Source organism: Onychostruthus taczanowskii, unplaced genomic scaffold, assembly GCF_017590055.1.
Source record: "Onychostruthus taczanowskii isolate IOZ18803 unplaced genomic scaffold, ASM1759005v1 scaffold53, whole genome shotgun sequence".
In the NCBI taxonomy this organism is placed as follows: domain Eukaryota; kingdom Metazoa; phylum Chordata; class Aves; order Passeriformes; family Passeridae; genus Onychostruthus; species Onychostruthus taczanowskii.
The window spans coordinates 4280147-4296294 of record NW_024502902.1 but is presented as its reverse complement, the minus strand read 5'-3'; the positions used below and the strand labels follow the sequence as shown (position 1 = coordinate 4296294).

Below are 16148 nucleotides of genomic sequence, written 5' to 3'. Positions count from 1 at the left end.
CTCTCGCATCTGTGGAGATGATGAGATTTAATGTGACGGTGAAATGAGGTTTGTTGAATCTCCCAACAGGTCAGACTGAAGAAGGGCTAACCTAGTGGGGAAAAGGATTCTTTTCTAACCAGGCTGTTTCCTGAGGTTTTTTTAAACCTCTGTCTTGAAGCCTTTGCAGTAATGAGTGAGCCCTTTGGAAGATGCTGGGGGCAGTTTGCCTGTCTGTCGCCTTTGCACGAAGGACAGCAACGGGTGCGCGGGCGGCATTCCCGAGCGGGCCCGGCCTTGTCTCCCAGCTGTGCAGCGCGCCCGCTCGCTTCCTCGGGGAATCAGTCTTCAGGGAGATGTGCCCATTCATGTGCGTGTGCGGCTAATCTCATGGGAGTGCCGGCTTTTTAACTGTTTAATAACAGCATTTCACCCTTTCCGCCTGACCCACCACGGCAGCAACAAGCAGCCAACACCGGCCCGGGCTGCGAGCCCAGCCTGCTCAGTCTCCTACGGACACCGGCAAGGGAGGGGAAGCTGTGCCGGGTGTGCCAAGCCCCACGGTGGGCACCCCTCCACTGGCGGTGCTGGGGTCGCAGCCGGGCCGGGCACAGCTGTCCCGGTGTGCCCCGGTGTGTCGCACTGCCCCGCGGGGACACGCCGCTCATCGATGCGCTCGGCAAGCCGGCGCCCCGCCCCGCGGGTGCCGCGTTGGAGGCGCTCGGCGCTCGGCTGGCCGGCGCTGGCGCGGGTCCCTTGTCTCCTTGTCCAAGATGGCGGCCGCGGGCGGCGGCGCGGCGGGAAGCGGCGGGGCCGAGTGAGGCGGCCGCGGCCCGTCCCCACCCTGCGGCCGCGGCTCGGCGGCGGCGGGCCTTGTCGCCGCTGGGCGGCCCCGCAGTCGGGGCACGCCCGGGCCTGCTGCGGGGGCGGAGCCTCGGGCTGGCGTGAGGCTGGAGCCCGCTCGGGTGAGGGGACGCGCGGGCGGGCGCGGGGCGGACGAGCCCGCTTTGAACGGAGGCGGCGGCTGCGGGGCCCGGGCTCCGGGGGGTGTCGGGGCGCATGCGCAGGACGGGCCGTCTGCCGGTCCGTGCCCGCGGAGGGTTCGCGCCCGCGGCTGCGCGCGGAATTGCCGGCGGCGCCGTCTGCCCTCACGGCCCCGGTGCCGTGAGCTGGGAGCGCCGGGGGCGAGGGAGCCGCCCCCGCAGCCGGTCGGCAGCGGGACCGAGGGGCGGGGGTCCGTGCGGAGCCCCGGGGCCGCGGAAGAGCAAGGCTGGGCCTTGAACCCGCAGGCATGTGCGCTAAGGAGCGGGAGACGTGCAGGGCGAGCTTCCCCACTGAGCCTGTGCCGTCGCTGCTGAAACCCGGCAGTTTGAAGCAGGGGAGCCTAATTGAGGTTTACAAGATGAGAGTAGTGAGGGGTATGTTTTGTGTTTGCCGGATTGGAGGTCTGGGCTGTGAGCACCTTTGGGCGGAATCTACCTTTGTCCTTGCCAAGCAGATAAGATTTAAGAAGAGACTGAAAGGTATGCATGTAGGTGCAAAGAAATCTTAGGCTCTCCAAGTCACCCATTCATGAATGACCGTCTTCAGCTTTGTTTTGCAGAGCAGTATCTGTATTAGGTCCTTTCTGCCTTGAGCACAATACTCTGGTGTTGTGTGTCCTCTCACTGAAGTCTGTATGACAAACAAACAGCACAAAATGTTGACAGCGTGTCTGGTTTAAGATCACTAGCCCACAAGTGGCAAGATGCTCTTTTTTTATTGCTGAATGCAGTGCTCTCTACATGCACATATGCAATGGTCTTGTGTATAGGTGGAAACCTTGTGTTTGCTACCAGCAATACATGATGGTCACACCATTGTCTCGACATTCTGCACTGTTTTCCCAAAACCTGAAGAAATAGCATGTATTCCTATGAATTTAAACAGAAACATCTCCTGCGTACCCACAAGCCTGATTTAGTTGTGACTTTGTTGTATCAGTTAAGTAACCACTGTAGGATGAATGAGTTGTACATTGTCAGCCTCGGCCAGTTTATAAAATTGAGTTCCATGGAGGATGTACAAGCACAGGTTCCCTGCTCCCAAATATTCCCATGTAGCTTCAGTGTGGTGAGATTACCCTGACTGCTGGGATGAGCTGGCTGGATGTTTGCACATGTGCACAAACACACAAAGGCAGCTGGCAACGAGTGGATTAATCCCATAGGAGCAAAAGGTTGATCTTGCTGAGCTGGTCACTGGCAGAGGAACAAAAGCAGATTGCTCTGAGAGAACCTGAGTGTGGCTGTTCTACGGCAGCACTGTCCTGCTGTGTGCCCCTCTGGCACAGTGGCTCACTTAGAGGAGGCCTGAAACCTGGGGGGCAGAGCTTGGGTTGCTGCAGGCCTAGCTAAAAGGAGTGCTCTCTTCCATCCCCTCGCCCAGGCTGGCATTCAGAATGGCTGCAGTGGTAGCATTGGGAAACACATCAGAAGGATGCACACCTGTAATACAAAGTGTGTGATCCTCTAGTAAAAAAAAGAAAAAAAAAAAAAAAAAACCCAACTAATAATTCCTTTGTAATTTAATACCTTCTGCCTGGTCTCTTTCCCTTCACTTCATCTGAGACTCAAGGGTTTGAAATCTCTTTACACAACCCACTCTTTGCTATGGTGGCTCCTGACAAAAAATGGCTTTGACACAGGGTGTCATGAAAATCAAACTCAGTTGTCTTCTCACCTTTTTTCTATTTTTGCAAATAAATTAGTTCAGTGATTCAGATATTGTATAAGAAAGGGTGGTATATTCTATCTTTAAAATAATACAATATCAATTTGGATTTAAAAGCCCAAATCTGTCAGGCCTGAAGAGTGACCAATCATTTCCTTTCCCACTGTCTTCCAAAGAATCCTTATTTGGTTCAGAGAAAGTTTCCCCATTTACACAGTGATTCTTCTTTATGGAAGGGTTATTTTCATTCTCTGTTTCTCAGACCTTTTCCTATAGATGGGAACGGGGGAAGGAGCCCAGACGTGGCAGCTCATTCACAGGCTCCTGCAGGACCACCATGGCTTATGATGGCGCCAAGAAGAAAGAAGGTATGACTGCTTCATAATCTCAGAGGGATTTGCAAAAAGAATAAACAATACAATATTTTAAAGGGTGCCCTTTGCAGCCCTTGCCAGGCCATGCAGTCAGAGTGGGAAAGAAGTTAGGGTGCTGTGGAGCCCTTAAATTTTACCTGGCCAAGATATTGGAGGATCCCAAGCCTTTCATTTTCAGGTGTAAAGCCCTGGGATTAGAACTTGAGAGAAATGGGTGGTATTTCCTACTGCAGACACCCTGATTGGGAACTCTGCCACTGCAGCCTTTCTTCTCCCTGACAAGTCAGTGGGACAGGGGATGAGGGATAATGACACATTTAGTTGTGGTAACATTTCTGGGTCCACTTGTATTTAGGAAGGAGCATACAGGCATTAGAGACATGATTGTGTTAGAGCACCAAGCCCCATCCCTCTGGTCAGACAGTACGGACTGTATGTTACTTTTCAGACCTCTGTGCTTGTTGGGTTCTGTACATCACTCTGTGCCAGTATCCTCTGTTAGCTTATTTTAGGAGTGGTCCACTTGTCTGTCACCCCTTAATGTGGCATTTAATTTCTTCCTTTTTTTCCCATTTCACATAAATCACAGAGTCCCTAGAGAGTCACCGAAGTGTTGATGACGGGCTGGCACCTGGCAGGATACAGCGAGAGAAAAAGCGCTCGTACAAGGATCTCCTGCAAGAGGAAGATGAGATAGCAGCTCAGGTAGAAACCCTCAGAGAAAAGGTTCAAGAGATGGAATGGGTTTCTTGTCCTTCTTTCGATTTGTTTTTTGTTTAGAAATGCAGAAATGTGGAAGACAGCAAGAGCTGCTAATCATGTCCTGTATTGTTCAGTAACTTTCCTGTGGAAAAGGGGGGGATCAATCCCTGATTCCAATTTTTCTGGCCTCAGAAAATGAGGTAGTAGGAGTGTTGTCCCTGAGTTGATGGGATATACCTTGCAAGTAAGAAAATGCTATGAATAACTTCTTAAACACATTTTTAAAAAATAGCACTTATAGTTGTAGAAATAGGCAGCAAAGGATGGATAAAATATTAACTGATGCACTGTTGTCATCCTGATTCTGCAGACAGCCTGAAAGGATGGCTCTTGAGAAGCATGAACTTCCCGTGTTTGCCTCTTTGGGGCCTTAACCCTTTGAAATGAGAGTTGCACACTTAGTGAGTGCCACATAGTGGCAACTTAAGTTTCTTTAAAGCTTTCCTCTTTGAGCTACAATTTCTGCTGTTAGCTCAGAGGTGACTATCTAGTGATTTGGGGTTTTTTTTTACTCTCAAAAGCCAGTTCTTATTTAAAATTAAAATCTTCTACCATGTGGTTAGAATTCTTTAGAGGAGCTTCAATTTCTGTTTCATAAATTGATCAAGCCACAGATAATAATTAGGTGACATGGCATATTAAGGACGTATTTTTGTCCCATCATTCTGGTTGTCATCTCTTTGTACCTCCTGTTACTTCTTTTTCAGCACAGTAAGCATGAACTGTTCTCCTTTGTTTTCAAGGCTTGACAGTCTATGTATCTGAAGTTAATTCTTAGCTTTATTAAAGGGTAGATGTCTGTCTTTTATCAACTTCTCAGCTGATTTTTAAGTGATGGCTTGCATTGCCCATATCTCAACACTTTGCAAATGTGCTTTTTCTTTGCTGTTGCTCCTCTCACTTGGGGGTCTCCCTGCAGAGATCTGTCTTTCAGTTTCCTTGGAGCCCTGTTGTGCTGCTGTGCCTACAGAAAGCTCGATGTCAATTAGGTGACCTTTGTGCTGAAACCAATCCTGACTAATGATATGTTTTGTATTCTCCCACCTCCTGTAGCATGTGTTTTGTCTTACTTCAAACCTACACTGTGTGCTCTAGGGGACAGAGTAGGTTCTCTTTAGCACATAGAAAGATGATCCTGTTTCATACCTACAGATCCTTGATGTTACAGCAGTTACCTCCTATAAATATTTATCTGCTAATAGTCCATGTGACTCTCATATTATTTTCCTCCTTTTTGACAGCAGTTTTTGTCTTCTTATTCCAGGACAGTGAGTTTTTTCCAGGGACAGAAGCTCACAAAAAGAAGAGAAAGCATTCCTCTGATGAATTCTGCTACAGAGGTAAGGTAGTAATGGAGCAGGAGAAGGGGCTAATAGATCATGACTTCAAGGAAAGGATGCTCTTAAACCAGTGTCATCAAGCTTTGTGGTTAGCATTTTACAGGAGGACAGTACATCAACCTGCCTTAGAACAGCTAATCAGAAACCTGACACTGATCAGCACCAGACAGCAGAAGGTTAGGGAATTATATTTTCAGTCTACCTTAACAAATTGCCATTGTAGGGGGTGAAGATCTTCCATCCCCTTTTCATTGACAAGTTGTAGTTTTCTTACTCATGCCTTCACATTTGACATTTGTTTTTCTTGTTTGCCAATTGCATTGAAAACTAATTATACTTACAGGTAGTATAACTTTCTCTGAATTTATAAAAATAGAATATCTGAGGTTGAAAAATAAATGCTTTTCTGTTCAGTTAGTCTCACAATTAGTAAGTTGGCCAGAAAATGACAATTTGGCTCATAGAAGCTTAACACATTTAGGATTTATTATTGGCTCAATAGAAGTAGAAAGTCAAGTTGAAATTTAATCTTTCATCAGTATCTGTGTACAGAAAGAAAAAGCTCATATTTTCAATTCATTGGTTTAACCTTCACTAAAAATGTCAAAAAAACCTTGCACTTGAGGTGTGATTTCAGTTAGATGTATTTGCATCAAAACATTTTATTTCACAACTCACAAATGGAGTTTCACAAAACTTCAAGAACTTTCCTACTTTCTCTCTCTTCCTTAAATTGTTTGACCAGCTCAGGTGTCACAGCCTCTGAATTGTATCAGTAAGGCTGTGCTGAGCTGGCTGTGGTTCTTTTTAAGCCAGAATGTAAATCTGTCACCTGTAATCAGGAGGCTCACAGGATTCTCACTTCCCTTCTTCGCCGTCTTTGAGGGAGTCATCTCAACGTACATTTCTTTTGATCTTTTCAGGTGTCTCGCCTTTGGATCTACCATCAAAGAAGAAGAAAAAAGCATCTTCTAGCCCATCCTCAGCTGATACAACCATGGATTTACTTAAGGCTGTCAATTCACCTTTGGCCACAAGCTCAAAGTCTTCAAAGAGGACCTCTGAAAAATCATCTCATTCTTCCTCTGCCCATTCTGAAAGCAGAAGGGAGCATCCCAAGAAGAAGCTGAGTGGGAGTAGTGGGGAGCACTCAGTGGATGACAGCAGCTCCCACAAATCTAAAAAAATGAAACCTCTCTATGTGAACACAGAGACTCTTACTCTCCGTGAACCTGATGGCTTGAAGATGAAGCTCATCCTTTCACCAAAAGAGAAAAGTAGTGCAGCAGATGATGATTCTTTATCCTACTCTTCAGCACCAGCAGCTGCAAAGAAATCTTCAAAGAAATCAGCTCGAGATGAGCAAGGCTCATTCCTGCTGGGGCATGATCTGCAGAACTTCCTGAAGTCATCCCGGAAAAAGCACAAACCACTTCCGGACTCACATCCACCTTCTGAGAGTTTTGGTGCTGACACCTCCCTTCATTCAGAGGGCCATGGAAGCGAGTACGAGGTTTCAGGTATGGAGGCACCGCCAGAATCTGGTTCTTCCTCTGGTGGAGAGTTGGAGGCTGGAGAGCTGGTGATAGATGACTCCTACCGGGAAATCAAGAAGAAGAAGAAGTCAAAAAAAAGTAAGAAAAAAAAGGACAAGGAGAAACACAGAGAGAAGAAGCACTCCAAGTCTAAAAAGAGTTCTGGGCACTCTCCTGTGGCGGTAGCAGAAGTAAGAGTGTCACCACCACCTGCCAGTACCCCCTATGTTGTCCCTCCACCTCCTCCTGCTGTTTTTCACTCAGATGGTCAAGGTGAGAAGAGGAGGAAAAAGGAAGACAAGGAGAAGGACAAGGCTGAGAAATGGGAAAAGGAAAAGGAAAGAGAAAAGGAAAGAGAGAAGGAGAAGGAAAGAGAAAAAGAAAAGGAAAGAGAGAAGGAGAAGGAAAGAGAAAAAGAAAAGGAAAGAGAAAAGGAAAAAGAAAGAGAAAAAGAAAAGGAGAGAGAAAAGGAAAGAGAAAGAGACAAAGTAAGGAAAATTTGAAAGGAAAATAGAAATTGGGTGGTGGGTAAGGGTGAATTAAGCACTCCATTACAAAGGCAGGTTAAATTGACACAAAGGATAACCAATGCCAATGGTTTAACTGAAGCATGTTTGGAAAAATGTGTCAGCCACTGTGATTTCTGTTTGCAGCAGAAGGAATATATGTTCCTCTGGCTTTGTGGCACAGACAGTCTTTAGCCAGTACAGGTTCTCTGGGAAAATTATACTTAATTTTGCTTGGTGTGGGTCATGTACCAAGCACATCTGCATCTTTTTGTAATGTGACTGGCTGTAGCTATTCCCAGGCAGACTTTTGGACTAGTGATCAAAGTTCCTGTAAAAAGGAATCAAGCCGATACTTGAAAATTGAAAATATTTGCCCATTTACTCCTGTATTCAAATGAAATTCTAATACTAACAGACTTCCATGTTCCCGTTTTTGTCCTGTACTTATATATTCAGTTTTCCATGGTTACTGCATAAAGGTATGAGTGGCAGAAGTGGTAGCTAGTGTATGAGCGAGTTTACAAACGAGATAACTGTAGCTGTGTAAGTAAATGGGGAAAAGCAGCTTGTGCACGTTCAGATAGAGAAATAATGCTTTGTGTGAGGAAATGGACAGACAGCGCCCAAATCTCTTGAGCCATCATCCTCTTCTGTTAGGGATTTTTCCTTGATCATAGCTCAGCAATTGCAATACCTTTGCTGTCAATGTACTGCACAGTCTTTTCCTGCCAAATGGAAGTGCTTTGTAACAATGCAAGGAATGGAACAAAACATTATCATGAGGACTTAATTGTTTTGACAGATCTGTAATAGGTACTGTGTATATAGTATCTGTATAACAGATACTGGGTTTTATTATAGGTTTTAAAACTGAAATACGTTAACAACGTTGTATGTTGATCCTGAATTTAGAATAGCAGCTTCTTGAGTTTTGCAACATAAGCCTTGTACTGTTTCTGGCTGATTCCTGTGCTTTCATAAAGACTAAATTCAGCCAGGAGACATAAAGGACTGCTTTTTAAGTTTTCCTGACCTAAGTACCATATCTTTCTTTAAGTCTTTAATAAATGCCAAGTTCTTATTAAATTGGAGGAGGTCTCATCATAATTAAAAATCTTTGTTTCCTTTCTTCTTCTCACTAGCCAAAGAAGAAAAACATGTCTGCTTATCAAGTGTTCTGTAAGGAATATCGTACAACTATTGTGTCTGAGCATCCTGGAATAGGTAAGGGAATAATTCAGCCTTCTCTTCTCTTGATTTTACAACAGTCAGAACATATTGTCTCTGTTTCAGACCAACTTCTTAATTTGACATAATGCAAAGAATCTGCCAACATTATTTAGAATAAGATACGGCAAAGAGGCTAGGAGTGGATTTCATGGTTGTATTATAATTTTATTTTAACTAAATTGTGAATGTAGGTAAAGAAATTGCTAGCTTTTTCTTAATGTAAAGAGTTACTTTCTTTGTTGTCACTTTCCTGTAAACACTCTGACTTCAGCTTCCTGCTATCAGCTTTTTCTTTTTATTTTAATTAATTTTAAAGAGTAACAGGAATGCACATTTTCAGGACAGTGTGGAGAGTTCCAGTTGTAGAATGGCTTGCTTCCTAAATGTGTATGGAGGGGCTGGTAAATTTCCTATGTTCTCTTCATGATTTTATGATCAAATTTGTTTCCTTCCTTCCTTCCTTTTCTTTCTTTTTGCCAGATTTTGGAGAGCTAAGTAAAAAACTGGCAGAAGTGTGGAAGCAGCTACCTGAGAAGGATAAACTGGTGAGTGTTTGTGTGAGATGTTTTTGTAAAATTATTTCTGTGAACTAAGTACTTAGAATATGGTGGCAGCATTGCCACGATGCCTTGAAATATGTTACCTATATCCTTAAAGCATGTAATGGTGGAAAGTGTGGAAATCTTGCCCTTGCAAACATAAAAGCATTCATTTTGTTCTCATGGGATTGCTTCACCTCCTAGCTATGTAATGTCATTCTGCCTCTGGGTGCTGGCATCAGGTAACAGAATTACCTAATGTTATGAATCTTTCTTTTCTTACCATGGTAACTACAGATCTGGAAACAGAAAGCTCAGTATCTCCAACACAAGCAGAATAAAGCAGAGGCCACCACTGTGAAGAGAAAGGCATCATCTTCAGATGGTGCACCAAAAATTAAAGGTAATTGTTGCACTTTATTTGTCTCATCTCTTTTCTTGGACAGAGAAAGTAGTTTTGCCTGTGGAATAAAAAACAAAGGTCCTTACCTGCTTCACCTCCTTACCTGCTTTCTCACAAAGCATGACATTTAAATCACTATAGTCAAATGAACTTTTCTGTGAGAGTGAGAATGATGTCAGCATTTTTCATAAAGATTTTCTTATCTGATTCATAGAATGGTATTGGTTTTGGCAGTTTAAGGATTGAAATGTAAAAGAAGAAGAGGCAGAAGGGAGGTTCTAGTGGGATTCATTTGCTGCTAGAGAGAAGATGGTTGTTCTTGGTTTAGCATCTCTGATACCAAATCTTCCCAATTGCATTCAGCTGAGGTAGACATTCTGTACATGTAAGAAAAAAGTTTCAACTCTGAAGACTGTGGGACTGGGGGCAACAGAAATATTAAAGCATCATGCCTATGAGATTTGAACTTTAGTAACTAAATAGGCTTGTGAATAAAAGAGTGAAAGCAAGGAATATGGAATTTTAATTAGTGTGTTTTCCAGCTTCTCCAACAGGAGTGGTTTCTCCTCACAAAAAATCCCCCCCCAGCACCGTGGTGGTGCCTTCCTCACCAGCCAAAGCCCCTGAGACAGATCCCATTGACGTAGCTGCACATTTACAGTTACTGGGTGAATCTCTGAGCCTCATTGGACACAGACTGCAGGAAACAGAGGTGAGCTTGTAACAGCAATGTCACAGTGATGTCCTGTAATCTACACAATGCATTCAAGGGGATGATTATTTTATTTTCTTGAAAGTTTAACCAGTGGTTTTCTGTTAGGAAGAGAAACTAGAGGTGGCATGCCCTGTTTCTTTGATGCATTGTTCTTTATCTTCAGTGAAATAAAAGGCCTCAGCAAACAGTAGGCATCAAAGAAAGACGGTGCTTTGCAGTTCTAGGACCTTGAAACCAATTTGTAGTTCAGCAAACTCTATAGTCTTTTCTTGCTGTATGTTCACCTTGGATTTAGTACTTCCTTGCTAATTTGTCAGTCTCTGGTCAGTTTCGGTTACTGTTCTACTTTTTAGAAAACTCTCAGCCTTTCCCAAGAAGTTTTTTGCATGTCCTCTAGTTTTCTGGCAGTACCATATTGCTAGCGCTTTGGATAGGTGCTACAATTGTTTCAACTTGCCTGGTAACATAATATCACATTTTAATAGTTTCCTGCTCTTAAACGACAGTGACTCGGAATGTACATTCGCATGTTTATACTCTGAGAACTCAGCCCAGCTTCTAAGGAGAAAACATATTTTTCTCAAATAGTATCACTGAGTTTTATCAGTAGCATGATAATCTCATCCCACTATGCTTGCTTATTTTATCAACAGTGAAATAAATGTTCTTGCATTTTGGTTTTGGTATGACTGATTTGAGATCATGAGAGGAACAGCCAGAGCCCAGAAAAGCACACAGACAAATTCCCTTTCCTGAAAGTATATCAATGACTAAAGTATTTGTTACAGGCTTAGCATTTCTTTAACTTGAAAAATAAAACAACTATTGTCATTAGGACTCCTGTAGTTAACAAAATAAATGGCACAGAAAATATATTTCAAAAATTTGTGGAATCAGTATTTTATGCAACCGACAATTTTCTGGGTTTTCTGTTGATTCCTACCTTTATCTTGTGCGAGTTCATTGCCTACTGATAAGTAAAGTTTTTGAGCCAGCAGTCTCTCTGTGAAGGACAAGGCACAGTTTTGTTACTGTGTAAATAGTGAAAGTGGACTGGAGGAGCTGAAGATACAGTATCTGTGTAAGAGTATACAATTTTTTTCTTCTCTCCCTACCAGGGAATGGTGGCTGTTTCAGGAAGTTTGTCAGTACTCCTAGATTCAATCATCTGTGCTTTGGGCCCGTTGGCATGTCTGACCACACAACTGCCTGAGTTGAATGGCTGCCCAAAGCATGTTTTGGTGAGTTCTTTGTGGTTATTTTCTACCTAGCTCTGTTAATTTCAGTAGAGTACAAATAGAGCTTTTTTGATTAATCATTGTAATATAATTACAATTCCAATGCAGTAAGAAAATTTGTCCCGGTCATGGGCTTTTATAGAGGAATATTTATTGATATATTTATCTTACAGATACTACCACTGTACAATATTGTGAAACCTTTCTTTCTCCCAGTGGCAACTGACCTAATATTTGTAGTATTGATTGCAGTGTGGGTAGGTCCTGTTTTAGTCATGATGGAGTTAATCAGTCTAAATCAAATAAAAGTAAACCAGTATTTTTGAAAGTTCTAATTTTCCATAAAAATAAAATCCACCTTCTAGCTGCTCTTTATCCCACAATCTGGTTTTCCTTCAGTAGCATAAAAAACAATTTGTGGTCTCAGGATTCCTGATGTGATAGTGTAGGACCTTTTACTAGTGGCTGAAATCTCTGAGAAAAGAAAAATAGTCTCTCTCTTCAGAAGCTGCATAACTACAGTTTATTTTCTGCTTTAAGCAACTCTTAATATTGAGCCCTGATTTAGCAACAGCTCATGGCATCTGTGTAGCCTCATGTGGACATAGATTAAGATGGCAGCAGCCATCAGGAGTCATACTTCCTACAAGAGACATGAATAAAGCAGCAAAGGAGAGGAGCAAAAATAAAAAAATACAATCTGCAAAAGTTAAGAGACTAAAAAATCTGGAAGAGGGGGCAATGAAAATGGGATGTGAATTGACATGTCATAATAGTGCAGCCCAAACGTTTATTCATTACAAGAATGGATTGTCAACTACAGGAACAAAGTTGACAGTTTAGTCTGTGAACACCCACAAACTGGCTCTATGCACAAAAGCTGAGTCAGTGGGGTGTTCCCATCTTAACCATGGAAAAACTGATGCTTTTTTTCCTTCCTGCTTGCCAAGTTTATTCAGAGCTGTAACGCCACATGACCAGTGGTGCGTTTATTAGAAATTCAATCAACTTATTGTTACAAGGAGCAATGGAGCTTTAAGTGAATTATGGCAGCTGTGCTTCACTTCTGGAAATCGTGTTCAGGAGCTGATAATTAATCTGATTTTCACAGTCAGGTACATAACGACGGTGGTGTTCTGAGACAGGGATAAACTCCAGCGGTTGTGTTGCAATCTGTATTTGAGACAGTAGGTGGCATTGCTAAATTCTAGAATCGTAACTGGTGCAGCTCCAGCTCCTCCATCTCTCAGTAAAAGGTGCTGCTGCGAAGGTCTCCTTCAGCTATCCAGGCACAGGCTTCAGAAACACTGCATCTGAAAAACATACAGCTGGGTCTTTTTTTCTGATGGGCCTGAGAAGAATTCCTGCTCTCAGAATTCTGTTACATTTTCCAAGAAAAATTGACAGGCACTTCTTTTTGCCATCTGACACCCTATTAGAGGTGATCAATAGACAGTTTTGGTTGTCTCATCCTATGATAACTTGTAACCCAAGTAACTGTGCTTAGTACCCTCACCTGTGCCAGTTTTTCAGGATTTCAGGTTATTACCTGACACTAAAAACCACGGAATTTCTTTCCCCAGTCAAACACACTAGACAACATTGCCTACATCATGCCTGGACTTTGATGGGAAAGGATCCTGGGATGTACTCAACCTCTGTGTGACTGACTTGTGTACGTGCACTACACCGGCGCTCCCGAGGGGCTCCATGTGGAGGCTTTTAAAGTTTTATATGTGTATAGTATATACATAGGATTGTAACTATTTGACTTGTATTTTATGAAAAGTTGTGAAGGTAAGCTGAGAAAACCCTTTTGTGTTGGTGGGTGAAATGTCCTCCAATCTGAAAGTATTTTGTATGGAGAATTCAGAAAGCTTTTGAAATATTTGCCTTAAATTCAGATGTAGTGGGGGAAGCAAACAGAGAACGGACTTCTCAATATAAACAAGAAAGCTGTCTCCATGAGAGGAGTCATTGAAACAGGTGGCCCAGAGAGGTTGCTGACTCTCCTTCCTTGATGATATTCAAAACTGAATGAGCAGCCTGCTCTAGTTGTACTTGCTTTAAGCAGGGAGATGGACCAGATATCCCTGTCCAAACTAAAGTATTCTGATATTCTGTGGGCAGGTAGAGACGATACATTTTGGACCAGGGAATAGAACTGAATTCTTCACCAGCCCTATTTGTAACTCTTTCTGTTTAAAACACACTTCTTGAGGGGAAGCTGGATAGCTTTTTGCCTCTTGGTCACTTTCTCCAACCCCCACGCCTCAGTCAGTAATAACTGAAAGTTGTCAGTGTCAGCTGGCTGGTCTGGTAGCTGGCATTTGAAGTGAAGTAGATGACAAGAAGTTCAATTTTTCCTTGTGGACTCAAGTCATCATTAGCACAATGTATCAACCCATTGCACTGGCTTGAGAAAATGAACCTCCTGTTGATTTTTCCATGGCATGGTCAGGCTGCTTTGATGGAAAGGAGTAGAGAAGCAGATGGGAAAAATTTGTGTTGCTTCTGCCCGTCTCGCCCCTGGTTTGTGAAATGGCTCATCCCCCATCTCTCTCACCAGCACTATTGCAGGAGCTGTGGTGCTGCTGCAAGGCAGCCACCAGTGGCCAGTTTGAAGCAGTTACGGCCAAGTAAGGCACGTGTGGGTTGATTGGACCGGTTTCTCTTCCTTCCAGCCACATACTTGGAGTTTGGTTTTCTGCTCCTCTGGAAGAGGAGCAGCAGGAGAACACTTGATTCCTTTTTAGGCTTTTGTCTGTGTGTATGTATGTGTATGTGGTGTTCATATCACATGTATTTAACTTTTACCAATATCTGTAACAGATTTTAATTTATCCTGTATATTTCTCTGTGTGTGTGTGTATATATTTATATATATATATACATAATTTAAAAGCAAAAATTCCTCCCTCAGCCAACAGTGTGTGAAAAATGTGAATCAAGTTTGTTTCAGTTCACTTCCTGCAGGAATCAACTCTATGTATAGCAGTAAACATGGGCATTGTGTAAAGAAACACCAGGAAGATTCTAAGAGTTTGTAGAAGCAGGCTATCTTGTGAAGATGGGTAGAACAACTGAAATATCATTTGACTCAGGCCTTATCAGCTCTGTAACAGGAAAGTTTTTAAATTAGAGAAGGGGCATTTTTTTACTTCCAAGTAAGTCTAGCTTCTGTTTTTTAGGACAGTTGAAAGTGACCTGTCCCTTATTGTAGCTGAGCCCCAAATCAGAAGTAAATTAAATCCTGGGGTGCGGAGGGTTTTTCTCCCCATGCCTCTTTGCCACGTATTCCCCAGATGTGCCTGTACAAGGTAGTCTGTCTCTTACAGATCTTTTCTCAGTGCAGTGAGGGGTTTTGTCAGCAGAGGAGGCACAGAAGGTTCTCAGACCATCAGGCCAGAACACATGTTTTAACAGCTTAGGACAAATCCCAATGGGCCTGGAAATAGGAAGGGCCCAGGAGGGAGGCAGTCCAATCCTGCTTCAGATGCTGGCCCATACTAAAGCATCTGCTGTTGTGAGCAGCACAAAATAACCGGCTCTTTCCAGCCCTTCGCAGCTGAGAGCATTGTGCTGAAGGGGTAGATCAGCTTTTGAAGGGGATCAACTTTAGCTTTGTCCTCTGTACAACTGAAAACTCTTGAAGAGTGAAAAACACACACGACCCTGGTGTATTGTATTTTTATTAAAATTTGTACACTTTGTATAATCTGTATCTTGTGGTATTTGGTACTATAGGGAAACTTTGTCAAGACTTAGCAGTTTTTATATTTTTGTTATTTCTTTGCTGTTTGGTCCAGATTACATTACAATTATACACAAACTTTTTTGTACTGTACTTACAATATAATTTTTTTTTTTAACTTCTGGAGTATTGTCGTTCATTTCTGGTATGTGCTGTTTTCTGCAGCTGTTGATACTGCTTGTATTTAGTGTTTCTCAGCAAACCACATCCAATCCTTACCCTCCTAAACTCACTCACTTGGCAGGCAAGCTGTACTGTTTCCAGCAGTACCAGTCACCCAAATTATTGCTCAGGTTCCTGACTGCTTGGGACACCCCCAGAAGGGAGATGTGGCATGGAGCACTGCAAGTAACACCAGGGCATTTATCTTCCGTGCTGCCTCACCTCAGTTCAGCTTCGTGGCGTTCAGGTGACGCCGGTACAGGAGACTCAGGTGTGTGATGCAGGAAGTCAGGCGTGGCAGCGTCAGAGCGGGATTTGTGCTGGTTATTAACGCGTCCCCGTTCTCCAGGTATGGGTGTTGGTTGATTGCAGCCTCAGCTTGGGCAGGGCAGTTGCCTAGGCCAGGAGCACGTCCCAGAACGTACCAACCACCCTGTGTAGAGTCACAGGATGGTTTGGGTTGGAAGGGACCTTAGATCATTTCCAACACCCCTGCCACAGAGACACCTTCTACAAAAAATTTGCTCAGAGCCCCATCCAGCCTGACTTGGAAGACTTCCAAGGATTGACATCCACAACTCTCGGCAACCTGCCCCAGTGCCTCACCACCCTCACAGTAAAGAATGTCTTCCTAACTCCCTACTCACACCGGGCTATGGAAAACTAAAACCATGGCCACGGGCTTTCCGGGGTTTGGGCATCGCTCAGGCTCCCGGGTATTCTGCACGAGCTCGGCGTGGCGGCAGAAAGCGGCGGAGGCTCCCGGCGGCGGGGGCCCCTCGGTTCCCGCGGCCGGGGGCTAAGGGCCAGCAGGACCGGGGACCCGTCGGCTTGCACACCGCCCTACCCCGGCAGCCGCGGCCGCTCTGCGCCTCCCTCAGCCCGTGGCACGGCGG

At 43.9% G+C, this 16148-nt stretch overlaps 2 protein-coding genes and 1 long non-coding RNA gene across 3 annotated transcripts; 1 reads left to right on the top strand and 2 right to left on the bottom strand.

Annotated features, from left to right (window-relative positions):
• Positions 1-489: 489 nt before the first annotated feature.
• Positions 490-1272, bottom strand: LOC121342482 (serine/arginine repetitive matrix protein 1-like). The gene has a single exon (XM_041416968.1). It carries the CDS (start codon positions 1270-1272, stop codon positions 490-492), a length of 783 nt encoding a protein of 260 aa, XP_041272902.1.
• On the top strand, positions 741-15204 carry HMGXB4 (HMG-box containing 4). The gene is made up of 11 exons (XM_041416843.1): positions 741-944; positions 2954-3059; positions 3655-3770; positions 5092-5167; positions 6091-7190; positions 8354-8435; positions 8922-8986; positions 9278-9383; positions 9926-10095; positions 11217-11339; positions 12920-15204. Exons 2-11 carry the CDS (start codon positions 3029-3031, stop codon positions 12962-12964), a joined length of 1914 nt encoding a protein of 637 aa, XP_041272777.1. The 5' UTR covers positions 741-944; positions 2954-3028; the 3' UTR covers positions 12965-15204.
• Positions 11365-16040, bottom strand: LOC121342427. Its single transcript, XR_005953549.1, has 3 exons — positions 15900-16040; positions 15475-15685; positions 11365-12649 (listed from the first exon to the last, which is right to left on the bottom strand). It is a non-coding gene; the product is annotated as an uncharacterized LOC121342427 (long non-coding RNA).
• Between the last annotated feature and the right edge of the window lie 108 nt (positions 16041-16148).